Source organism: Mustela nivalis (genome assembly GCF_964662115.1).
Source record: "Mustela nivalis genome assembly, chromosome: 10".
NCBI classification, from domain to species: domain Eukaryota; kingdom Metazoa; phylum Chordata; class Mammalia; order Carnivora; family Mustelidae; genus Mustela; species Mustela nivalis.
Genome location: NC_139029.1, coordinates 24,612,293 through 24,638,441, shown reverse-complemented (window position 1 = coordinate 24,638,441; position 26,149 = coordinate 24,612,293). Strand labels below are relative to the sequence as shown.

General features: G+C 52.6%; 1 protein-coding gene across 4 annotated transcripts in view; it reads left to right on the top strand.

The window, feature by feature from the left end:
* The first annotated feature begins 214 nt into the window (after positions 1-214).
* Positions 215-26,149, top strand: part of CSMD2 (CUB and Sushi multiple domains 2) — a 607,752-nt gene continuing 581,817 nt past the window's right edge. For all 4 annotated transcript variants that reach the window (XM_082686557.1, XM_082686556.1, XM_082686555.1 and 1 more), the window contains exon 1: positions 215-532. In XM_082686557.1, coding sequence (XP_082542683.1) covers positions 343-532 — 190 coding nt within the window. In that variant the 5' untranslated portion in view covers positions 215-342. The remainder of the gene's footprint in view (positions 533-26,149) is intronic.

Here is a 26,149-nt window from a genome sequence, read left to right as displayed (position 1 = left end):
GGAAGAGGAACCCCCACCCTCCAATATTTTTTCCTTTGCTACGCCTCCACCCCCAGCATTTGGAGCGGCGGAGAAGCGGCTCCCGAGTGATTAATCCGGGGATAATTCACCCCCCCGCCCCCCGGCGCGAACCCCGCGAAGCGGGATTGGAGCGAGTCATTTCCGAGAGCGCAGCGCGCCTCTCCCCGGCCGGGCGGACACTTGGTTCATTCCAGCCGCAGAAGCTCAGGGCTCCCGCGTACCGGGATTTTTTTCCGAGCAGAAAAAAGCTCCAGAGCTCTCCTGACCTCCTTTCTCCTCGGCGGTGAGCGGAGCCTCTCCCTCGGCGCTGCCGGCCGCGCCATGCCGCGCTCGCGGGGACGGGAGCAGGGACGCTGCGGCTGCCCCGCGGGGAGGGCTCGCAGCGAAGCCGGGATTTCGGCGCTCGTTTCGGGCGCCGGGAGCCGCTGGGGCCGCCCGCCGCCGCAGCCGACGCCGCCGCCGCTGCTGCTGCTGCTGGGCTGGGGGCTGCTCGGCGCCTCGGCCGCCGCGGGTAAGTCCGGTCGCGCGGTTCGGAGCCGCGGCCGCCGCGCGCCCCACCCGAGCCCCGCGCCCACCCCTCCCTGGCAGGGTCCCTGTCTCTTTCCCCGCTCTCTCCCTTAACCTTCCCCACTCCCAGTCGCCCACCCTCCTGCTCAGCCTCGCTTCAGTCGATCCCCCATCCTCCTCCCACCGTCAGCCGCGTCCTCACCTCCACCCTCACCCTCCTTGCTGCCCTCAACCCCAGCCGCAACTTGGCCGGTTTCGGCCAGCGTGGGGAGCCTGGGAGACAGACATCCCCGCCCGGGGCTGGGGGGCACCCGGATTCAGTTTCAGTGGTTTCAGTTGCTCCAGCCTCCCAACCCCCCCAGGTGCCAGGCTTTCCCCCGATAAACTTTCCTGGAGCCCTACCCCCACCGCCGCCTCCCGATTCCGGTTGGCACACGGGTCCTGGGGGCTGGAAAGGAATGGCGCGCCCCCTCCCCGTTTCCGCGTCTGCAGGGTCTGCCCTTCCTGCCCCCGCCCATTTTCTCGTGAATGAAGCCCGTGCCCCAGCCAGAGCCGTCTCGAGACTGCGGCCACCACCCCCTCCCCAAGTGTCCCCCTCCCCCCGGCGCTCGGGGCTAGAAGAGGGGGGGCGGTCAGGTGGGCGCGCGCCCAGGGCCAGGGTCCCGCGCACGCCTTGCGGGAAGACTCAGGTGGGGGCTGGAGGGTGCTGAGCCACAGGGAGGCGGGGGCGGGGGTTGTGCCCGGGGGCGGAGGAGGGAGTGTCGCCGCCAGGTTCCGCGCCGCCACATTCCCCTCGGTTCCCACTCCGCGCCAAAGTGCCCTTTCCCGCGCCCTGCTGCAGCCGAGCGGCGGGGCTGCGGCTGCGGCGGCGCGGGCGGCAGGACCTGCTCCCGGCGACCGAGTCAGGGAGGGGGGCAGACCAGGCGGGTGCGACGAATCCCGGAACTTCACGGGTGTCTGGCTGCAGCTTGCGGTCCCGGGAAGGCTCGCGGACCTTCGGGAGAACCCAGTCCCCAGTGGGGACCAGTCGCCCCGACTGGTGCCTTTCCACTTTATCTCTTGCACTGCTCTGAGGCTCAGCGCTAGCCACAGCCTAGAAAGTTCCGCGTTCCCGGGTGGGGACGGGTCCAAACGGGCGAAGCCTGGGGCCGGATTTTTATTTACCCGGGAGGCTGACACTCACTGGGAGAGAAAACCCCTAACACCTGCTGCCTAGGCTAGGACTCGGGCACCTCCGGCCTGGATACGTGGGGTTTTGTTTGTTTTTTGTTTGTTTTTTTAAACCACCGATTGAACCTTTGAAGGCTTGGCCTCCGCCACTCCAGCATCCCGTGCCCCCTTCTTGGAAAGTGCGCCCCTTCCCTGGCAAGCTTGGCGGCCCGCTCTGGGCTCCAGCGTCTTGTGAACCGGAACCTGCAGACGGTTGCCAGCCCCTTAGCCGGGAATGTTAGGGTAGCTGCTCTGGGAAGGCGCCCCGAGCTTTGGCTTTCCCATCCCGACTTGACCGGACTTTCTTGGTTTCCTAGGAGTCATAGCTGCCGACACCCAGAGAGGGGCGCCCGCGGTGCGCTCGCCTAGAAGCTCTGGCCTCGCGCACACCCACACCCACTGGGTGGCTGCGCTGTTCCCCACGATGCCGCTGGTCCCCCAGACCTGCCACATGGGCGGTGGGAGGAACCGCTGCTCGGGACTGGGACTGTCGGGGCCCTCCGACGTTTGTCCAGGTGTGGCTTTGCAGACTTAGATTGGCCCTGAGGCCATGGAGCTGTTTTTGTGGCTAGATACGTCCCTGCCCCCTGGGCATGTCATGCCCCTGGGGAAAGAAAAAGGCCTTCTCCCTGGAGCTTGCACAGTGCTGGGCGGTGCTGGAATTCTGCCTTGTAGATCCGTTGGCTTCCAGCTCTTTGGTCAGCAGAGCAGTTGGCGGTGGTGATGGCTTGGAGGAGGAGGCATTTGCTCTCTGGCCAGTGGCTCTGGCTTCCAGTGCTTCCAGTATATTTCTTTCTAAACCTTTCCCGCATTCAGATGTGCTGTTTGGCCTTGCCAGCAGCAGAGGTTTGGAAATGGACTTGGTGATGGATGATCGCAGGCTTTCTCAGTTTCAAAGGGGAAGAACATTCATTTTGTGTTCTCTGTACACTGTTGACTTTGAAAGACGCTCAGGACTGAACTGTCTCCCTCGCTTGGACTTGTGAGGACTGAATACAATGATTATAAGGATTTGAGAAGGGGGAGCCTCCTCACTCACCTTTGCCTTAGACCTTCAACCCTTCTGTCAGGGTCAGGCTGGTCTCACACTCCCGCTGGCTCTGAACCCCAGAGAGACCTCCCGCCACTTACGTTCTCTGTTAACTCTGGCTCAGTCTGTCTCTCTTCTTCCATGTCCCCTTGGCCTGCAAGCTGCTTGCTCTATAACCTAAAACAAGCTAACCAGACTTCTTGGCCCTGTTGACCTTCTCCCTACCATCCCTTTGTCTTTACAAGTGTCTTCAAAGGGGTCTTCAAATCACTTTCTTGGCTACTGTTCACTCTCTGCAATCTGCCTTCTGTCCCCGGGATTGGAAGTCTCCAGGAGAGATCTTCAAGGACTACTCTGATTGTCATGTCCATTGCAATGTACTGTGTTTGTCTTCCTTTACCTCTCTGTGGCTTTGAACACTTTGGGTTACTCTTTTTTAAACATTTCTTTTTTGGGCTTCTGGGATACTGTGCTATGCTGATTTCTCTCGTGCCTCTTGGCTATTCCTTCACAGTGTCTGGTGGTAGCACTTCTTCCCCTCCTGTAAGCATTTCCTACAGCCTTCTAGCCCTTGTGTCTTTCCTCGGTTCCTTTCCCTACTTTGCCGGGGAGCTCAACCCGGTCCCGCCCTTCCACCACCACACTCTGAAGCTTCCAGATGTCTCCTGCCAAGACGCTTCTCCTGACGTATCTTTTGGTATCCTAGCCCATGGAAGCTCTGGGTCTACATAGCCCATGTATCCAGCTGACTCTTGGATAGCTTCACCTAGATGTTTCCCTTCTAGAACAAATTCATTAGCTTCTTTCCTGAACCTCCAGGATTCCCTGTGTAGGCTGGTGGTTCTTCCCAGTTACCCAGCCTAGAAACCTTAATGTCATCTTCAACTCCTTCCCTATCAGGTGGCCATCAAGTGCCTACCTTCAACTTTGACTAACCCTAGCTACTTTTCTCTGGATTCAGAGGCTCTGAGCATGGACAAGGCTGTTGTGTCTCCTATATGCTTACTAAGTAATTCAAAATAAAAGCAACATTGACCTGTGAGTTTAAGGAATTCCACCAAAGTTCTGATTTTCCCCGTGCTAATCACCTCATTGCCTTAAAAAAAAATCAAATACCAAATTATTATTATTTTTTAATTCTGTTTTACTTATTCCCTAAGTGCTTGTTGTCAGAGGTGTCTTGGGGACTGGAGCACTGACCATACCCAAGTGTTTGATTATAATACTAATTGAGTTGTCCTCAAAGTATTTGTTTGTTTGTCTCACATATTGAACTGTGAGCTTCCCAAAGACAGGGATAGTACTTTTTTTTCTTGCTGGTATCTCCAGCACCCAGCTCAGAACTTTGCATAGAATTAGTGCCTGATAAATGGTTGTTAAATCAGCAGATGGTTTTGAAACTTTTCTTTTTTTTAACCCTTGGATGGTTTTCTAGGTACTGATAAAGCTAAATCAAGAATTTCAGCATCCAGGACAGCGAGAGATGACAATGATGCCTGGTCCCCTGTTGCTTCCGCCCCCCAGAACTAAATGTCACAGATTAGTAAGATAGTTCCTTAGATTTCAGAACCGGTGCACAAGCCCTTAGCTATCATTGTCCCCACTCCCCCAAAGGAAGATACTCAACCACTCAGTTACCAGTGTATGGATTTGAATTTTCATTTGCCATGGAACTGCAAGTTTTTGCAAGATCACAAGTAGGCAGAGAGGCAGGCAGAGAGAGAGGAAGGGAAGCAGAGAGCCCGATGCGGGACTCGATCCCAGGACCCTGGGATCATGACCTGAGCCGAAGGCAGAGGCTTTAACCCACTGAGCCACCCAGGCACCCAAGTTTTTGGTTTTCAAGAAAGAAGCTGACTGTAGCAGGTAATGTTGAGCACGTCTCTGGCTAGAGAGAGTGTGGCTTTGTTGAAGGTGAGACTGGGAGCGTGTGTAAGGGGACTGGAGAACAAGATGGCGGGCTCTCGGACTACAGGGTTTGTTGGTCCACAAGGGTCCAGCAGGTGGCTTCGGCAGCGCCACCTGGTTGCAGGTGTGTGACCTGCCCCTGCCTCACCATGGTTTTTATGCCAGCAGGACTAAAGGCCTCTGATTGGCTCACAGAGCCAGATGGTCCTTGTAGAGAACTGGTCGACCTCTCCAAGTCTCAGGGTCCCACTTGGAAAAGCGGCATGTCATTCCTGTGTTGTGGGAAACACTAGAAGTCAGAGATGCACCAGACCCAACACGTACTTACCTTATCCAGAGTGCCCATTTAGTGCAAGCTGGGGCTGAAGTGGGGACCCTGAAGGCAGAAGACTCATCAAGGAAGTGTGTGAGCCCTCAGCATGGCCTCAGCACCCACCAGGTGCCCTGAGATACCCAAAGGAATAACACTAATGGCTGGTAGTCCCTGAGTCCCCATCATGAGTTGGCCCCATCCCAACCACTTGGTCGGATGAACTCAAGCCTCACTGCAACCTGGTGAGGCCAGCAATCTTATTATCCCCTTTTTGTATGGCAAGAAATAGGTTTAGAGAACTACATAACTTAGCCACACAATAGTCAATGGCCAAGCTAGGGCTTGAAGCCAGTTTGCCCAACTCCAGATCCTTTACTCATAACCATACTGTTGCCCAGCTTCTAAGGGGTCCAGGCTGGCACCATTCCCCTGGAATCCTTCTGCCGAGGCTGCTGCCTCTGCCCTGTTTTTTCCCCCAGGGCTGCTTCCCCCCAAGTGCTGCTGGGCACTTGAGGCTTGGACCCCAGGCATTCAACCCTGGGGCAGCCATGGTCCATCCGTATCCACCACAGCTGCTGTGACTGCACAAGCCTCCTTGGTCTGCTGCTCCCAAACCCCCATCTTGATTGAGACCTCCAGTGGCCTCTCAGCCCCCAAGCTCCCCCTGCTATAAAGCTCAGCAGGACATATTGGAATGTCTTGGTTAGTGAGGTGGCACCTATCCATATTCCCTAAAGGCCCATGCACCCATGCAGGCTGGTGTAGCCCAGCCCCCAGCCCCCAGCACACACCCGAAGAGCACCTGTCAGAGGATGAAAGGCAGGTTCTCTGGAACTCAAGGCCTCCTTACCCTCACACTGCCCTCTTGGACATTCCCAAGGCAAAGGGTTTGGAGGAGTGGGAAGGGGCAAAGGAGCGCCCCCCAAATGGGAGGTGGCCCAGGCCCTCCTGGGGAGCACCCAGCTAGTAGCTCTCCTTTGGGGAGTCTGGCTAAATGGCTAAATGCTTCATAGACATTACTATTCAATTCACGTAACCATCCAGGCACTTTATCGTATTTGAAGAGACGAAGGCTCACAAGTTAAGCATTTTGGCCAAGGTTTTAGAGTAGATAGGAAAAGGAAGCAGGATCAGCCCCCAGGGCTACTTGACTCCAGGGGCCACTCGCTTAATCCCAGGAAAGCAGTTGTCATGGTGCTGAACACCCTGTTAGCACCCAGTGCCTGCTAGATGCTGTCCCCACCGCCACCACTGCCCCCTTGCCCGTGCTGCCGCTACCATCTACTTTCTTCAGGCACCAGCCTCGCAGAATTGGGAGGGAAACAGGTCTAACCCCTGTTAGGTGGGCTTGGGGTCCGAGAGCTCACTGGAGGTCTCAGGTGTCTAACACGTGCCCCTCTGACATGCTGCTCGATGCATCACAAGAACCTTTTCTCTTCGTTTCTCCCGCTGAAAGGACACCTTTAAGAACCTGGCCAACTCACCCAACCCCATTAACGCTGGTCCCGCCTCTTCCTAGAAGGGTCATGGGGAAGGGTCCTCAAGTTCCTTCTAGAAGCTGGACAATGTCCCTGATACAGTGCTGGGGTTTCAGTCCTTGAGGGCGGGAGATGGCCTCCCAAACCCCTCCTCTCTGCCTGCCGCAGAGATCTTCCACAACAGGGGTACATGGGGGTGAACTTGAAACTGGAGGGTTGTTGCAGAGTTCTCTACCTCAAAGAGACACTGTGTCTTTGTGGCTTCACTGGCTTTGAACAGAGCTTGGCTCTCCCTTGGACCCACAGAAGGCAAAGGGTAGACTATGCCATGTGGGGTTTTCTCAACTTGAAAATGATAGTGACGTTCTTAGAGCTCTCTCCTGACTCTCGTAAGCTAAGAGAGACAAAGGAAACTCAATTTGTTTTCTTTCTGGACTCCCGAGAGCCCAGTTCCCGGGATTATCTTTTCATACCTCTTCTTTAAAGATGAGATTTTGTCTTTTTTTTTTTTCCCCCTCCTCTCCCACCCCAATACACATTTAACTGTTAGATGTTTGGGGGAGGGTGAGACCCTTTGACTTTCTCACGTAGCTTCCTGTAACACAAAGAACAAACAGTCTCATCTCTGTATATGATCATAGATGAGAGCTTTGACAAAGCAGGGCGTGAGAGGGGAGGGAACGTAATGGCATATCATGGCTTGGAATTGGAGAAATAGGATAATCTGAGATGGGCTGAGATCAAGTAGGAAGGAGTGAGTGACGGTAGGATCAAGAGCCGCAGGGAGGTGTTGGGATGGGGTGGAGTGGATTGGGGTGGACTGGGATGGGTGGTGGAATGGAAAAGAAGAGGGTTGAGTGAAATACAATGGTTTGGGGTGGTATTGAGAGTGTGGGAGGTAGAGCAATCAGGTGATTGACTGGGTATCCTATTGGGCAGGATAGGAATGGGTCAGTAAAGGATTGGGGTGGAATGGGATAGGATGGGATGGGTAGAGTTTGGGTGGGGTGGAATGAGACAAATTGGGATATGGTGGAGTGGAGGTGAATGTGTCCTGGTGGGATGCGGTGAGATGGGGATGAGTCAGGCTATATTGGGACAGCTTGACTCGGGTGGTTGGGATGGGGTACTGGGAGATGTGAGGTTTATAGGCAACTGAGTGGGCTCTGTAAAGAAATGGAAATGAGTGAGGGCACCAGAAACAACCTGCTTCCCATGTTTTTAGCATCTTCTTCTTCCTCCCCAGAGCTCCTCAGGTTTTTGGTTACCAGAACTGTGAAATCTCCAGCAGATGGAAAGTCCGCATCAGCCCTGCTTCCACTCGGGCATCCATCCTAAAATGCTGGAGGCTCCAATCTCCTTCTGTCAGAGGTCATTCTTCAGGGAGCAATTGGGAGTCCTCTGTGGCCACCACCTCGAGCCATGTCAGAGAACTGTGCCAGAAACATGACAGGAAACCCCCATGCAGCCCAGCGTCAGACAAGGGCACCGTGTCCTCCCTAAACTCTTGGGGTGGCTGTACCCATAGCAAGCCATTTTTTCAGTGGTGAAGGGTTTCACTGCAGTGGCACTCCTCTCTTGGGGGGGGGGGTCTCCCCACTGGAAACTGCCTTTTCTTTCTATCTACTTGTTTCTGTAAAATGTCAGAACGTTTTAAACAGAATTGATCTCTATGAGGATGTCCATCCTATCCTTGAAAGTCATCATTATAAAGTCATCATATATAGCTTTTATGATGCTAGGAATAAGGAATAATATGTGGTTCAGTTATTGACAGCGCCGAGATAACTCTCAGAAATTTATTTGAGAATCTCCCATGTGGTCTGGAACAGAACATAAGGGCTGGTATTGCGGCCCAAATAGCCTTCCTTCCTTCCAGTTTCTAATTTATACTCAATTAAGTGCAGTTATAATCCCCAAACCTAAAAAAAAAAAAAAAAAAAAAAAAAAAGGTGTGTCCATCTTCTGAGTTTTCAGATCAGAAATCGCCTAAGTTCCGTTATGAAGTAGACACATCTATTTATTGAATGGAAGCGAACTCGTGTGACGGTTTCAAGTTTAAAGGGAGAGAGCAGAGACTTTGAAATTTAGATCATCTGAGGGCCGCGTCCCTGTGAGAGAACGCCCTGGCGTTTCAGTCGGGCTGTCTAGGAAGAACAGGTGTGGTAGGGTGGACTCAGCCCGGGGAGGGAACTTCGTCTGCTGGTTGCCGCCCTTGTCTCGCCTACCACCTGCTGACCCTCACTGCCTCCTCCCTCGCTGTTTCCGGGGAGAGAGTTGAGTATGGAGAGAGGCGGAGAGACTGAGTGAGACTTGTGTGGGCTTCTGGCACGTTCCTTGGCAAGAAGAAGGAGGTGAGAGTGTGCTGATTCATTTTCAATCCCCTTGAAAGAGTTCCTAGCATGAAAACAGCCACTTCTGGGATGGCATCCCCTTCTTCCTGGGGACCCGTGTGGCCCTGCCCTCTTGGCCGTTGTCGTCTGGGTAGCTGCGGGAGGACTGAGCCACGGCAGATTTGAGGCTGGGAGGGAGGTAGTCTCGTGTGTTTGATATCTGCCTTGAAATTTGGCACGAGGGTCAGGAAACTGGTGTTCTGTCTCCGTCATGCCTTCACGACTTCCGTGACCATGACTTCATGTTTGCGGGCCTCTGTTTCCTCAGCTGTAGAATGCGGATAATATTACTCACGGTGCCTGTGTGATCCTGAACTTGGAAGCTCTTTAATGAACCAAACTAAAAGGATCTGGGGATATGACCGTAAGCCACTAGACTAAGCACCACCCAGTGGGAGATCCCGTTTGGTGGCCAGGCTGGCTTGGCTTGGCTTGGCTTGGCTTTCCAGGGATTCCGAACCCTTTCCCTCTGCAGACCACCGGCTTCATAGGGGGAGCGAGTAAAGAAGAGCCGACTTGCTGGGCGCCCTGGCCCTGATCCGATCCATTCTTAGCTCTCCGCTGGCCTGTGTGGCTGATCTGGGGAACTTGGGATGGAGGGGCCAAGCACTTGCCCATCAGACATAGGGCTCAGCCTTCTCGTACCCACCCGGCTGCCACGGGACAGCATCACTGTGCATTCCGTGGGAGGGGGGGTGATTGCCCAGGTTTCTCCTTCACTAACACATTCATCCGGGGGACAAAGCTTTGTGCTGAGGCCTTTTAACTCGAGCAAGATGAACATTCCTTATGTTCCAGGGCCACGGGACTCACATCTCTTATGATATTGTGTTCCCAGGAACGTGGAAAGAGGACGATGTTACAGAGATAGTTTTCCTGAGTCACGTGGCAGGCACAGGTGTTTTTTATTTTGTGCCTTTTTTGTTTGTTTTGAGCTCAGGTGCATAACATTGAATTCATCCCACCTTCAGACCATAATGCTTTAAGATCATCTGTCTATGCAAGGTTCCTGTCTTGTTTTTATTTTAAATGTTTTCCTACCTTTATCTTCAATCCCAAGGCATTACTGCATTCCTACAACTGTACCCACTCGGATACATTTGATAGATGTCTTGAAATAAGCATGGGTCCTTGTAATATATGTAGGACTGTTTTTGTGTGTTTTTAATTTACATAGATAGCAGTAAAGCTACACGTTTCATGCTGTTTCTTATTTTACCCAACATTATATTTTAAATATCTAGCCTCGCTTCTGTGTTTGTCTGGTTTGTGGCTTCTAATTGCTGTGTTACTTTATGAGCTCTGTATCACATTCCGTGTATGCTTTTCGCCTGAGGAGAGACCCCTGGCTTGGCTGTAGCTCCCAGCCACGCATGAAATTCAGAAGAACTTCCTCATTCATGCTCTCTTGGGACCCTGTGTGAGCATACTGGAGGCTGTATAAATGGGCAATTGGGATCCTTGAGTTAATATGTTAATTTCCTATGTTCCGCTGGAGTGTTTTCCAGAAAGGCTCAGCCAGGGCTCATTTCCATGAAGAGTGCACAAGAGTTTCTGTCTCCCCATATCATCACTAATACCTGATATTATCCATCTTTCTAATTTCGGCTGTTCTGATGAATTTAAAGTGCCATCTCCTTGTTTTAACTGGCATTTCTCTGATTACTAGTATATTCAAATATCTCCTATATGCTTGTTAGTGGTTTGAGCTTCCCCTTATGCAAATAGTCTATTCATGTTCCTTGTGTACTTTTCAACCGGGCTTCCTGTCTAATTTCGGAAAATTTTCGGTCAATTTGCAGAGGTTCTTTCTACAGCCCAGGTATTACCCTCTGTCAGTATTAGAGGTTATACATAGCTTCACCCAATCTTCCATCTGTCTGTTTGGTTTATGGCCTTTTTCTCTGGACAGAAACACTTCATTTTATGTGGTCAGATCTCTCAGTGTTCTATGAAAGGCAGACGTGGAGTCATGTGGGGCGGCTGAGATGCTAGGGGCAGGGCGGGTTCCCAGGCCCACCTGGCTCTACCCTCTCACGGGCCTGGCTCTCTGAATGGAGGGCTTTGAGGATTTCCGGACTTCCCATCCATACGGGGCTCCTAAATCTTGCAAAAGGTCTCTCTTCTGGCTTAAGGCCCTGTGTTTTCTGAAGTTGCCAGCTAAAGTAGAAATTAATGACTTGCTGGGTACCACACTTGGAAAATGTGAAGGACCACTCAGTCCTTCAGCAAGGTATTTACGGAGGGTCTGTGCTGTGCCCGAGCTCTCGGACACACTGGGGACATAGACAAGTCTGACACATGTGTTCATGGCCGCCTGATTCACAGTTTCCAAGAGGTGGAAACAACTGAAATGTCCATCAGCTGGTGAGTGGCTAAACCAGACGTGGTCTCTACCTACACCGGGGAATACTATTCAACCTTGAAAAGGAAGGAAATTGTACAGGCTACAACATAGCAGATCCTTGGAGACATTCTGCTAAGTGAGAAAAGCCAGTCACAAAAGGACCAATACTGTATGATTCTGCTTTGATGAGGAAGCCAGTGTAGTTCAATCCATAGGGACAGAAAGGAGAAGGGTGGTAGGGAGGGTAGGGCAGGGGGAGAGGGGAACCGAGAGTTAGTGTTGAGCGGATACGGAGTTTCAGTGTTGCAAGACAAGAAGAGTTCTGGAGATGGAGTGTGGGGACAGTTGCCGAAGGACATGGCCGTACTGAACTGTACCCCTTACAGCTGGTTAATGTGGTCCATGGATGGTACATGAATTTTGCCATAATTAGAAAAACAGTCTCAGGGGTTCTGGGAAAGCTCCTGGAGCAGGGCAGGCTCTGGCTGAGGTGTGCAGGAGAGGTAGCAAAGGGCAGATGAAGAGGGCCCCCGGGGGAGGCGTGCCCACTACGGAAATGCACTCTCACAAGCCCTTGGTCAGCGGGAGCAAGGCGTGCAGAGGGTCTAGAAGTTCTGCGTGACCCGCGGGTGTGCTAACACAAGAACCTCAAGGAGGAATGTGCAGGGTCGGAGCCGGGCTGCAGTTCGGCTGGCTGGGTTGGAGGGTGCAGACCTCTGCAGGGAGGAGGGGTCGGTGGGGCGTGGGCCCTGTGGGCAGAGGCGGGTCTGGCAAGGTGCTTAGGGTGCCATGGGGGAGGGGGGCTGGCAGGGGGTGCAGGGATCCTTTCCCTTCTGGGTGCCCCCACCCTGCTCCCCACCTTCCCAGAGGGTGTAAGCGTCAGACAGAACTGCCAGGAGTCCACGAGCCCCACTACATAAATTGTGGGCTGTAAATCACCAACCGTTAATCCTCCCTCAGTGAGAACAGCACCACACTTTCCTCCCGAAAGAATAAAAATAGGAAATGTACCTACTCAGGGATGACTCAGCAGACTGTCTGGCGGGGGGACCCGTGGTCTTCCTCCCCAGCCAGTCACATGTGCCCCTCACCATTTCGCTCCGTGGCCTGCTTCTCTTCCGTCTCTGTGGCTTGTCTCGACTCCCTCCTTTTCCCCAGCCCTGTGAGCTCCCTGGCATTGTCATCATTGTCCTCCTCCCCTGGGTCTCATCTTCAGCTGGACCCTCTTCCTGACCTTTGATCTCTTTGTCATCACCCACACCTGACCTGGGACCCTCCAGGTCCCTGGCCTTACCTTTAGCCGGGTTTCAGCCCAGCAGCTCTGTTAACAAGGAGGGTGTTTAAGGCCCTTGGCTCTCTGCACAGAGTCAGTCGGCCGTCTGCTGTGGCCCTGGGCGGGGGGTCATGCCTGTCAATACTACTTCAAAGCCCCTTGGCCTTTGGCCAAGGACAGTTATAAACTCCCAGATACCCAGGGAACTCCAAGAGAATAGTGGAGGCGGGGAGCGGGCAGGGCAAGTTTCCTAGGGCAGCAAGCAGGCCCTCCAGGTCTGAACACAGGTCCCTGGGATGCTGGGGATGCCCACTAGGAGGTCTAGGACCAGGGGCAAGTGGCTTGCACAAAGGCTGCCAGCTGCCAGAGGCGCATGGGCTTATGGTCTGCCTTCCCCTCCAGCCGCACCACTGTCTCCATCCTGGAAGCCCGGAGCTGTCCTTTAGGGAATACTTGGGCCCCTGGCTGAGAGCTGTATTTTCCTCTCCTTAAGCCTGGAGCTCCTAAGAAGTCGGCTGTTGGCAGTTGAGGAAGCGGAGTTGAAGGCGATGAAGTTCCTCACCCCCGACCACACTGCAGGGGAGAGGAGAGCCCAGATTGAAAGCTCGTCTGATCCAGGCCCAACAGACACGACTGTCACTGTAGCCACGTTTCTGGTTACACATGGGGAGCCCCAGGTCCTCCCGCCCCTGGTCTTCTGAATCAGAGTATGAATCTAGGAGTGGGGTGTGCAGTCTGCATCCTGAGAAGCTTCTCTTAGTATTATTATTACTGTGCACATGGGGTCTGTCTGGGAATCTCTCGGGCAAACAGCTCCCAGTTCCGAAGGGGGAACACCAAGGTCATAGGCCTTCAACCACCGCTCCTGCTCACCTTGCTATGGCCCTGGTCTTGAGGGGGCCCCCAGGACCCAGCAGAGGAAGCAGGGAGGGGAGGCCACCCCCTCCCCTCCTTTACTGTTACAGGATCTTTGTCCCCTTAGTACCTGAGGTTCTCCGTCAGGTCATACCTCTTCAAAGGATGAAGAGGGAGACCAGATGAAGGGTGGTGGGCAACAAAGCCAAGTTTACTGAGCAATCCTATAAAGCTCCTGGAGAGGGAGGGGTGGCCTGAGAGAGTTACCCTTAGAGTTTCTAAGTGTAGGGGTTTTTATGAGCTGTTTTGTGAAACTATCTTGAGTATCCTGTGTGGGGGGGGGCCCATGAAGTGTGCCAGTCACGGCTTTGATCATGCACCAGCTACCTGTCGGGTTATTGTTCATGTGTTGATGGTCTTTAGGGCTGACATTTGGAGACTAAGTCACTCTGAAAATCCCACCAGTGAGCTCAGGCTGCCTGCCCCCTCCCTGCTCCCCTGGGAGGGTGGTCCTGTACCAGCCAGGGAGGTAAGAGGCTGGGAACTGGATTCCTTAGCACCACCTGGGAGCTTCCTCCAGAAGTCTGCCTTGACCGCACGGTAATCCCAGCCTCACCAGGCCCTGAGTCTACCTGCCTGACTCTCCCTTAGCCTGTCTACAGCGCCAAGAGAGACCCATGTTTTATGGTTAATTGTTTTGTCTCAGGATGTTTTGCAAAAGTTACTTTCGCAGAAGCTGCAAAACAGAACGCTAGTGAGGTTTGGTCTTAGCTGACCTGGCTCCCTGCTTTCTCGTTGGGAGATCCTGGCCTTGACTACCTACGTGTCCCACTAACTCATAAGGCCACTCCCAGCCCCACTCACAGGTAACCAGATTTGCGCAGTCAGATTCCTGGGGGGTGGGGAGGGGCAGAGGAGACAGGAAGCCCTGTAGCCTGTTAGTCTGGCATTTACATTCCTAAACTGCTTAACCCACTGAACAAAGGGCCGATTGGTGAGGGTGGCAGGGCAGTGCAGTGGGGTCAGGGTGGGGTGGGGCTGGGGTTAGGGTGCAGTCCAGGCAGGCTTCTGGAGGAAGCTCCTAGAGTGGGGCCAAGGAATGCAGGTCCTTGTCTTCTTAGCTTCCTGGCTCAAACAGGACCGGGTCCCCAGGGGGAGTGGCCCTAGTTCAGTGGAGGGACTTCCAGAGTCTGCCTTCCCTATGAGGAACCGGGGACTCAGCAGGGAGACTGAGACGAATAGGGATGCTAAGGCAGAAAGTACAAAGATCCTGTGAGGCCCAGGGTGGCCTTCATTTGTGAGGTAGGGACGATTAAATCAGTGCCATGGGAGAAGAATCTTTCATGATCAGGTGAGCTTGGGAAACACTAGGCCCTTGGTGTCCCATGACGGGTGGTCCAAGGCATGGCCAGGAAGCTTCTTAGAAATGTGGCCTCTTAGGCTTCACAGTTCACCTACTGAATCAGAATCACTTTTTTTTTTTTTTAATAATTATTATTTTTTAAAAATTTTCAGCATAACAGTTTTTAAAGAGACCCAGGTGATTCCTGTGCCCGAGAGTCTGAGGAGCACTAGGGGACACACTTTCTCAGGGTAACCTTTAGAGTAAGTCCAACCCAGCACAAATCCTGGCTCTCTTCTGGGCCTCATCTGTTGCAAGTAGAACGAGGCAAAAAGCCTGACCTTGCAGTTACACCTGTAAAGGTCTTTGTTTGCAAGGGCCTGGCTCTGAGCACACAGATCTCCTGCCCCACTGACAGGGTCTGGGTTCTTTTTTCACCCCAACAGTGTCCCCAGCGCCTAGGACAGGGCCTGGGGCACGGTACATGCTCAGTCCATGTTTGTTGACTGAATATGTAGAGAGTGGTTGTCAGGAAAAATGGAACACCCTGGAAGCTAGTTTTTAGAGCAGCAAAGACACACCAAGGCTTTCCTTTCTGTTCAAGGCAAACTTTTGATACAGAGCAATGAGATGGCGTGTCTGTGTTGCAGGAAGATTTTGTTGTTGTTGTTGGTAGAATTAAATTATTTTGAGAAGTGTTAGCCTTTCACACTTTAGTAAAAAAATGAACTGATCCGTCTAGAGAGATCAAGGTCAGGTAGGGTAGTAACCACTCAGCATGCCGAGGCCTCAGACTTTGAACCTAGAAGTTCACCTGACCCATTCTTACTCCTCTTCCTCCTTTTCACCAGCCTCTGTTGACCTCTGTCCCTCAGTGCAGTCCCTGGTATGTCCTGCCCCAGCTCTGTGCCCCTCTGAACCATAGGCTCCATCCGGCGATCATTCTCATTGCCGGGGAAACCTTGCCCACTTGCTGTCCTGAGCAACCTTGTTTCCTCCATCACAGAACAATTGTTATTGAAGGAAACAACTGCATGAACCTTCCTGCCGAATTTGGGTAGGGAAGCGCTACCCAGGAATGGCATTGCTGTCACTGGCATCCCTGCTCCTCATGAGCCTATAAACACACTTGGTTTTCATCTTAAAGGTACACGAGGGGCACCTGGATGGCTCAGTTGGTTAAGCATCTGCCTTCGGCCCAGGTCAGATCCCGGGGTCCTGGAATTGAGTCCCGCATCAGAGGGAGCCTGTTTCTCCCTCTCCCTCTGCCTTGCAGCCTTCACCCCCAACTTGTGCTCCCTCTCTAACTCTGTCACATAAATAAAAAAAAATCTTTTTTAAAAAAGCACACTGAACAACACCCCTTCCTTGACTCTTCACCCCCTTTGGCTGTCACCCTGTTTTCCTCCCTTCCTAGCCATGCTCCTGGGAGGGTGTCTGCCAGCTCCTTTCTCAGTCAGCCTGTCATCTGGCTCCCGCCCTCCCCAATCCAGGGAAAGTGCATCCCCCAGGGTGCCACATGACTTCCTCCTTCCCAAGTCTTAAGTGTCTCTCTTGGCCTCTAGACCTTTCCATCAGGCACAGCCTGCTCTTGACCTTCTGTCTGTCCCTTCCTCTCTTCAGCACCTGACACTGCTCCTTCATCCTTCCCTACTCGAACTTGCGTTCCTATCAATGCTTCCATGGCTTTGCCCTTAGCCTTCCTCTCTGTTGATCTGCATTTCCTTCCTTCCTGGGGCTTAACACCGCTATCCACACGCTGATCATCCCTGCTTCCCACATTTAGGTCTCCAGAACTCCAGATCCAGCAACACACACACACACACACACACACGTGCATGGTCCAGCACCCCCCACGCCCCCCAGCATGCTCACCACCCCATGCTCTTTTGTGTCCCACCCCCAGAAATGGCCACACTACAGTCAAATCTTCCTAAGCTGGAAATCTGGAAATCATTCTTGAGTTCTACCCTCACGTACTGCTTATCGCTAATCAGATCTTAGGGATTCTGCTTCCCAAATAGCTCCTGAGCCCTCCCATATCCTCCCCAGTGCTGCTGTGACTCGGGCCTCACCCTTCGCTCCTGGACACTTGGGACCCGGTGCTCTGGCCATGGCAGTGGCCATGGTGTGGACTTGCACATCCTTTCTTGCCTTCCTCCAATCGGTGATGGGCACCTCGGTCGGAGAGAAGCTGGGAGGCGTTGCTGTCTGGGATGCAAGGGAGGGGCACCCTGTGGCAGAGACTGAAGCTCTCAGGATAAGCGTGAGCCTTGGCAGGAGCTCAGGCTGATATGTCCCTAACCACCCCCCACCCCTTCCGGGGTTCTGATGGATAGAGTATAAGGACAGAGAATGCTAGTTGGATGGAAGAGAAAGTACTGATTCATTTATTAATAGCTGGGTGTGTGCCTGCTACCTGTCAAAGCACAGGCTTTGGGGACATCAAGTTGGAGAATGTGGCTCAGCCTGAGCCCAGGGGTTACTTTCCATCTCCCACTGTGAGTGTGAACCTTGGCAACGGAGGGAACTCTTGGGAGCCTCTGCAGAATTAGGCTGGGACGGGGTCTGTGGCACAACCTCTGTGTCCCTTCCTCAACCACAAGAATGAAGAGCTGGCTTTGCCTCCAGCTTTAGGTTGGATGGTGGTAGGGGACAGCTGAGGGACACACTTTGCCTTCCAGCTCAGTGGCCCTGCCTGCTAGTAAAACGCGGCCCAACCAGGGGTGAGGAGGGAGGTGCCAAGTGCCCAAACTGCCTTCTGAGCCTTCCCTAGCAGTGGGGAAAGGGGGGTCCCCCTCTGTCGGCTCATACTGCCACAGGGTAAGGGGCTGGCAGGTAGGGGTGAAGCAGGATTCCTGAATGTCTCCCCCTCCATCAGCATAGCCCAACCTTGTTATGACTGGGGACTTGGAGTTCCTCCCAGGAAACTTGTGTTTCAAGGCACTTGTTTCCACCAGACTGCATTGATTAAGAGGTGCATGGATCCTTTCTCCATTTTTATTCCTAAAGGACATATGTCACTGCCATTGTTTTCTGGTCTGTTGCCACTGATCAACTCTCCCAAATCTTCCCACCCTGAAAAGCTTACCAAGAGACTCGGCCAGGGGGCCCTGGACAAGTTCACTAGACTTCTCGGCTTCCCTCGGCTCTGTCCCTGGGCTGAGGAGGGCGAAACCACATCCGCCACGTGGAAACAGACATGTGACCCTTTCTACCTTCCAGCTCTCCTATTCCAGAGGCTTGGTCCCCTTCCCTGCTTCCGGTGGCCGTGGCCTTCTCCCCCACCCCTCCATATGGTTTGTGTCAAGGCCACAAGATGTTCACTTTCTTAACAGGTGGTTCTGATCTTTGGCTCTGGGAAGAGGCATCTTCTTGGGAACTCATTCTCATTCCCTTTATCTGAGGCTGAGACCCCCCCCCCCCATTTTTTCTTCCAAATGCACCTCATTGCATTTTCCCCTTTTGATGCCACAGACAGCCCTGCCAAGGGGCTACCGTTTCTCAAGCAGTAAGCAAGGCGCCTGGGGAGACCAACATCCCTTCATTCCTTATCCTTGGGGGAACACGGCACAGGAGGGCCACGTCTCTGTCCCACCAATCAGGATGGACAAAGGGCAGTGTGACCTTGCTGATTGGGAATCCTTCCAGCCCAAGGCAGACACTCAGTGTTTATGTGGCCTGTGCGCGTTCTGAGCTCGGACAAACGCAGCTTCTGTTAGGCTCTCTGAAATACTGAAAATAGCTCACAAACTCTCATTACTGCCTTTGAAGACCTGTAGGGGTCTGGGAACCCCAGGCAGGGAGCACGGGTCTGGTCTGGTTCCTCCTCTGCATCCTGCCTGGCACACCTTTCCTCCCTCTCAAGTTCGGACCAAAGTGAGTGAAAAACAGGAGGAGTCATTTATTACCGATAAAGCTCATTGGAGAAGGTGGCTTTGGCTGTGCAGCCAAATCGGCTTGTTACTACATCACCCCTGAGTGGGAGAGATTTACCCACGCTTTAGCAGGCACTAGGAGACAACACCCCTCTGCCTCACCGTCCCCTGCCTTCCTCACATGGGCCAAGGCTGCTGTATAAGGTTAAGGAGGTGCCAGGCGGGTGGCAAATTTGAGTGGGCCAAATTCTTCCCCCAGTCTCATTATTTGGACAAGTTGCTTGTGGAAAAAATCGGCAGACTTGCAGTAGTTTGACCAATAGGGCATGAATGGGGATTTCCGCAAGGATCCTGCTGTAGTGGATAACCCAATTCCCCAATGTCAGCCTCGCTGGAGGCTGCGGGCGGGCAGGGAGGCGGCAGTGGGCGCAGGCAGGACCTGTCCCACGCTCCTTGGGCGCCGCTGGAGATGCCAGCCAGCCTTGGAACTTTCTCAAAGCCCCTATCCAGATGGAGAGACATTCCTAAGACGTTGATCATCTGGGCTGCTTATCTCAGTGACATACTTAAATAAGAAAATAAATTGTTCATTTTTCTTTTCTCTTCATTGTCCCCTGGAAGAGTAAATGGAGAATGAGCTTCATCCAGGTGAATTGTTAGGAAATGGGACTGCTGTTGAAAATGCATGCACTCTGGAGTCAGACCTGATTCTCCTTGGTTAACTCCTTGATAGGAACTGATGTGGGATTAGGGCCGGGCCCCATACATTTGCTTTGCAGATGAAGGATCAGAATTGAGTGGAAGAGGAGCAGGTGGTGGGGGGCGGGGTGCCAGAGGAAAGCAGTGAGAGGTGCCAAGACCTTTTCCTTCTTTCCTCCTTCTCCTTACTCCCTCCCCCGCCTCCTTTTCTTCCTTCCAGGTGCTCAACCATCCATCCGTGCATCTGTCCAACCAAGTTGTACCGAGTTCCCACTTTGCGCCGGGCACTGTGTGGGGTTCTGGGATATAGGGCTGAAGGCATGCGTGGTATCTGTCTCCCCACTTCTACCTCCTAAACTTCCATTCTTTCTAATACCTCCCCCCTTTGGGTGATCTTTTATTTTTATTTTTTTTTATAAAGATTTTATTTATTTATTTATTTAGAAAGAGAGTGAGAGGGAGCAGGGGAGGGGTAGAGGGAGAGGGAGAGAGAGAGACTCTCAAGCTTAGAGCCCAATGCGTGGGGCTCAGTCTCACGACAAGGAGATTATGACCTGAGCTGAAATCAAGGGTTGCATGCTTACCTGGTTGAGCCGCCAGGCACCCCTGGAGTGATCTTTTAAATGCAGACTGGTGAATGTCACCACAGAGTTTAGCCCAGAACTGGGGCGGGGGTTATGGGTGCAGACAGGAAGGGCAGGAACCCAGCCAGGAGGAATCGGGGAGGACTTCTGGATATACTTTGAAGGTAGAGCCTACAGGTCCAGAGGGACTTAGTCTGGGAAAGATAGAGAAGGGCAAACCAGAGCTTCGTTATCTGGTAGCTGTTGCTGGTAATGGCCAGGAGCTATTTCCCCCAGGTGGACGTGCCTTGCCTGGGCAGGGGGAGGGGGCTATCTTATTCTGATTCTGACTGTGCTGAGCTGTACCCAGGCACCGTGCCACAAGACCCCACTGAGTTGTTCCCATTTTATAGAAATGGAAGCCGAGGTCTGAAGGAATGAAACGACTTCCCAGGGTTCCCACAGCAGGCAAGTGATGGCACTGTAACAGCGTCTGTGTGGGATTTCTACAGCTGTTTCCACCGCAGTGCACAGACCAAAGATCCCTAGATGAGTCCAGCAGTGACCCTAATCAGAAAGCAAGCATTCCCAGGGGCACCTGGGTGGCTCAATGGGTTGAGCCGTTGCCTTAGGCTCGGGTCACGATCTCAGGGTCCTGAGATCAAGTCCCGAGTCGGGCTCTCTGCTCAACGGGGAGTCTGCTCCCCTCTCTCTCTCTCTCTCTCTCTCTCTGCCTGCGTCTCTGCCTACTTGTGATCTCTCTCTGTCAAATAAATAAATAAAATCTTAAAAAAAAAAAAGCATTCCTATAACAGTAGCCATAAAAACATCATCTTCATGTATGGAGCTCCGACTACGAGCCAGCGCATCAAGCATTTACAAGTATGGTCTATTGTTAAGTCTTACAATGGGTTTGTAAGCTAGATGGCATTATTATCCCCACTTTGCAGATGGGCAAAGTGAGCCTTGGTAATGTTAACTAATGGCTCAAGGGCACACATAGTTGGTACATGGGAGAACTCAATGAGAACCCAGGGCTGCATGACCCCAAAGCTCATCCAGGGAACAGAATGTTATTTATTTATTTATCTCCTCTGTAATTTCACAAGAAAATAAGGAAAAGGGGCTCTTTTCATCTTGTGTCCCCAGTGCCCTGCCCATGCCCCTTCCACTTGCTGGGCCTCGGTTTGCTCATCTGTGTAGAGGGGACATTCATCACTGCCTGTCTTGACCAGGCATGAGAGGGCGACAGGCTCACTGGGGCTCGCAGGAGTGGGCTTCACCGGGCTGAGCAGGCATTTGCTGCTGAACTCAGGGCTCCTGTCTCCCAAGGGCCGGGAGGTATCTGAAGGGCAGAGAGGCACCCTCGTGGGCCTCGGCTTCTGCGACCACGTGTCTGAGCCGGTTGTTCCAATCCCTCGTCTTTTAGATGTACGTGACCATCAGATGTGAAAGGATCAGAGCCTCTCTGGAGGCTGAGGGGGCGGCTAGGGCAGGACCAACCCTGCCTCTTCCCCCAAAGGCCACGTGGCAAAAGGAAGGCACAGCATGGCCGCTCAGGGACATTCGATGACTCACATACCCCACAGACCTTCACTGGCCCGGCTCCACACGGCGTGGCCGAGGGGGACAGCCACCTCTCCCTGCCCTGTAGAGCTTGCCTTCCTGTGGGGGAGGCACAAGTGGACACACACACGGAGCAGGTGGGGCTGAGACACGTGGCCGTCATCCCAGACACTGCCCTTTGCCCCTTTCCTCTCCTGCCATGTCTAGCTGCGAGCAAACCCTTTTGGCTCCACCTTCAAAATATATCCTGCCCCCTTCGCCACAGCCCTGGAGTCCGAGCCAGCAGCTCCACTGCCTGGACTTCTGCAGATACCCCTCTGTGGTTTCCTTCCCTCCATGCCTGCCTCCTGCCAGCCCAGCCGCTGGAGAGCTTTGAGCAGTGTGGGGCACATCACACGTTCCCCGGCCCGGAAGCGTCTGGCAGCCCCCGTTGCATTCTGAAGGAAGTCAAGGCCCTTCCACGTTCTCGCCCCTGGTTTCCTCCCTCAGGGGGTTTCCTCTCCCCCGAGACGTGGTCGCCTCACTCTGCTCCAGCCCATGGCTCCCAGCCGCTCCCCAGACACACTGGACGACTGTGTTCTCAAGTAGTCTTCCGCCCTGTGTCCCCAGAGGGCCACGGAGTGCAGTTGACCGGCTCAGATGCCACCTCCTCGGAGAGGGGCTCTGTGTCCCTGTTCACAAGGCAAGGGAAGTCAGGCCACCTTCCCTTGCTTTGCCTTAGGTTTCTCTACTGTTCCTTTTCACCGCTTGATATATTGCATCTGCATTTCTCCCCCGTTTCCTGTCTGCCCACCCCAGGAAGTCCCCTGAGGTCCAGGGGCTTGTCTGCTCTGCTCCCTGTGGTATGCCCAACTCCCAGGGTGCTGCCTTACGCACAGCAGGGGCTCTGTGGCTGTTGATGGCACGTTGAGTGAATAGAGATGTAGAGCTTAGGAAAGCCCAGGAGATGGAAAGGATGAATCCAGTGTCCAGTGCGTGCAGGCGGGGTCCCTGTCGGAGGGGGTGGCCTGGAGGTGGGAGGTAGCCGGGGAGCATGCAGTTTCCAAGGGAGGATAGGAGGGGGCAGGAGCCTTGGCAGAGCCCCCAGGCCTCAGAGGATCTGCGCTGATGGGAGCACATGAGAAGTTCTGTGTGGTAGGCTGTGTGCTATTGGTGGCGGGGGGTTGCTGAAACGAGCTGGGGTGGAGGGCTGGTGGCCCCAGCAGCTGGGGGGAGAGGGGCCGCTGCCAGGGAAGTGATTGTGAACTTGGACTCTGGAGCCAGCCTGGCCTGCAGGGAAGACTCATCAGTCACTCTGTGAGGTGGCCGTTTTATCATCCCTCCGGACCTCAGAGAATAGCCTTGGATATCTCAGAAGCACGAGGTGAAGCCTCAGAGAGATGTAGGCTTAAATCCCGGCCCTGCTGGGTACTAGCCTGTGCAAGAGACTGAATAATCTCTTTCGGCCTCGGTTCCCATCCCTACAGCGAGAACAATAATCCCTAATTCACAAAATCTTTGTAATGATGCGGTGAGATAGTGTCCATGAAGCACTTACCTAGGCCTGGCCTGGTACTCAGTCATGGTTGCCAAGGCAACGAGAGGCCTGCTGGATCCAGGGGGATCAGGAACATTGAGAGGGACTTGTTCTTTGAGCTCTAGGTGGGGCCACAGGCACTCTCTAGACACTTCCTGGGCACGCGCCCCTGCAAGGGCCTGCACCTTTGCTGAGAGACCTTGCCCTCCAGCTTGCTCCTTCCTTCAGGGCCTCAGAGCACTATGCCCCCTCCCTTCCGCCTCTGGGCCTTTGCATGTGCTGATTTATCTGTCTGGAGTATTCCTGTCACCTTTTACTTCATTAACAAAGATTCATCTGCCACCTCTTGGTCCAAGGTTCATGTCTTCCTCCTGGACCCCTGGTCCAGGTCATTCTCACAGATTGTGCCCCTTGCTCTTGGATAGCTTATGTCAGGTGATAATTATATATGGATCAGGGTCATTCATTTATTATTGCCCTCCCTCATAGACTGTAAGCCTCAGGAGGGCTGGGACCGTGGGTGTCTTTGCCTGTCATCACTTTGGACCATGGACAGTCCCGGCTAAGAGTAGAAGCTCAGACAATATGAAGAGTGACTCAGGACGTGTGAAAGTTACACACACAGCCGTAGTGACCTTGCCTTCCCCCTGGGCCTTCCCAAACCAGGCTGACAAGACTGAGGGAGGCCCTTCCCTGTGAACCTCACAGCCTTAGGAAGGATGCCAGTTCTTTTTAAATTTACAACAACAACCAAAACAATAATAAATTAACACATACTCAGAGCCCCAGTCGCTATGCTAAGTACTCTGTAGACATTACTTCATTTAATTGAAACGTCATTATTATTGAGTGAGAAAAGCAAGATGCTGAGAAGTGTGTATAATATGATCCAATTTAAAAAAGATAAACAATGTCAAAGCCCTACTATATATGTAAATGTGTATTTGGGAGTATGTAAGTTTATGTTTGTATATGGTTTTATGAGCAAGAATAAAAATATGGAATGAGGCAAACGAGACTGCTGATGTGGGTGAGCTAGGGGTGTGTGCTGGCTGGTGGGTGGTGTGGGTAGGGAAGGGTAGGACCGAGAGAGACGGCCAAGTGAGTGAGAAAAGGAAAAGTAACAAGCCAAATGGCACTAAAAACCCAATGTGCATAATAAGATCATACTTATGTATTCATGCCAGATTATATATGGATTTGTATGTAAAAAGAAATACAAACTTTGTTTCGGAGGAGAAGTCTCTATGGCGTCAAGGGTGGGGCATAATGGGCCCTTTCTCAAACTGCCTCCAGGGGTGTAAACTGTTACGAACTTTCTGGAAAGCAACTTGGCAATACATTCTCAACAGCCTTAAAAACGTTCATCTATTCGGGCTCAGTATTCCACTTCAAAGAGCTTACCCTGAAGAAATAACCAGAGTTGTGGTCAAGCATTTCTGGGTAAGATGCATAGCGTGATTTGTCACAGAGAGAAAATGGAAATAAATAGCCAGCAAGGAGCGGTGAAGCAAACTGTTCCATCACAAAATAAGTTACAGTAGTTGCAGGGTCACGGCTGTCCGGCAGACAGAAACGTTCTTCCCGTCTCCATCTTCCAGATGAAGGGAGAAGAGGCTGGAGAAGGTGAAGCAGGTTGGCCAGTTGCGTAGCAAGTAAGTGGCGAGCGGGATTTGAACCCCTGTGGATTGGCCAGGACAGACAAATTCCTACCTGGGCGCCTGGGTGGCTCCAGCGGTTAAGTGTCCATCTTGATTTCTGCTCAGGTCATGATCTCAGGGTCGTGAGATCGAGCCCTGTGTTGGTCTCCGCGCCCAGCAGGGAGTCTGCTCAAGATTTTCTCTCTCTCCATCTCCTTCTGCCACCCCTCTCTCCCACTCTCTGTCTGTCTCCCTCTCTCAAATAAATAAATCTTTAAAGAATCCCCACCTTATGGATGGGATTGCAAACAGGGTGAGCAACTCAGGTCCTTCTCTGGGAGGAAATGGTGTAGCTCATCCTCCAAACCCTTGAAGCCTTGATGTGGGACCTGCTAAATCATAATGTAAGGAAGGACCCCCAGGAAACTCATCAAAGTGACTTCACTTTCTTTCTTTATGAAATAATGTGTGGAAAGCTTTTAGCCAGCCCCTAACAGAATGAACACTCACCATATACTATACCTTATCCTTTATGTGATCATTTTTTTTTAATTAGTACCGAAGCATTTAGGAAAATGGGTCTTCTTGCTTATCGTTCTGAGTTCTCTCTGGGTTAGCTTGGAAATTGTCCTCTTAGTGGCAGCTCCTGGGAATCAAAGAGCCAGATCTTCGGAGTCAGATCTGGGTTTGAATTCTGATATCGCCTCTTAGCAGCTGTGTGACTTCAGACAAATTACTTCGCTTCGCTGAGCTTCCGATTCTCCTCCTTTGAGACTGCCTAACTCAGAGAATGTCAGTATAAATGAAATTACGTGTCAAAGAGAAAATGCCTAGCACAGTTCCTGCCTTGTAGTAGGTGTTTATTAAATGTTCCCAGTTAGAAGCCACATTCTTCAGTTGAAGCCTTGCTGAGTGGCACTGGATTGGGAGTGGTTTCAGGCCAGGGGGGACCAGGTCAGACCAGGATGTAAACTGGGCCAGAGGCACAAACATCATGGTTGGAGCTTTACCCTGGGCTAGAGTTCAATGTGGCAGCTGGGCCCCAAAGGGAAGGTACCTGTGGTCACTCAGGCGCAGGATGGAGCTAGAAGTTATGGACAAGTTTTGAACCCGATGTTTTTTGCTTTTGCTGGTATCTAGAAGTCACAGTTGCTGAGATACCCGTTGGGGGAGTCTGGGCAGGAAAGAAAGAGGAGGGATGTGAAGTTTGGATAAGACTCGCTGTTGAGAGTGCTCAGGCATGTCCTGTGTGAAAAAGGCTTAGTAGGCCTTGGGAAAATAGGGTTTTTCAATCACTTTTTTTTTTTTTTTTTTTGCCTTCTTCTTGTAAAGTCATTGGCTGTTGGCTGCCCCAGTCTCTTCACCGCCAGAGTCATACGCAGGACCAGGCTATGGGACGGGATGAAGAGGCACAGTCGATGAACGGATGTGTGGCTGGGAAAATGGATGGATGGATAGGGTGGAGAGGTAGTAGAGGGTGGAAGGGTGGATGAGTGGATGGGAGAGTTAGGTGGCGTTGTGGGAGGGAGGAACCGATGGATAAAAGAAATAAATGGATAAAAGAAATGATCCAAAGATGCACAGATGGAAGGATGATTGGATAATGAATAG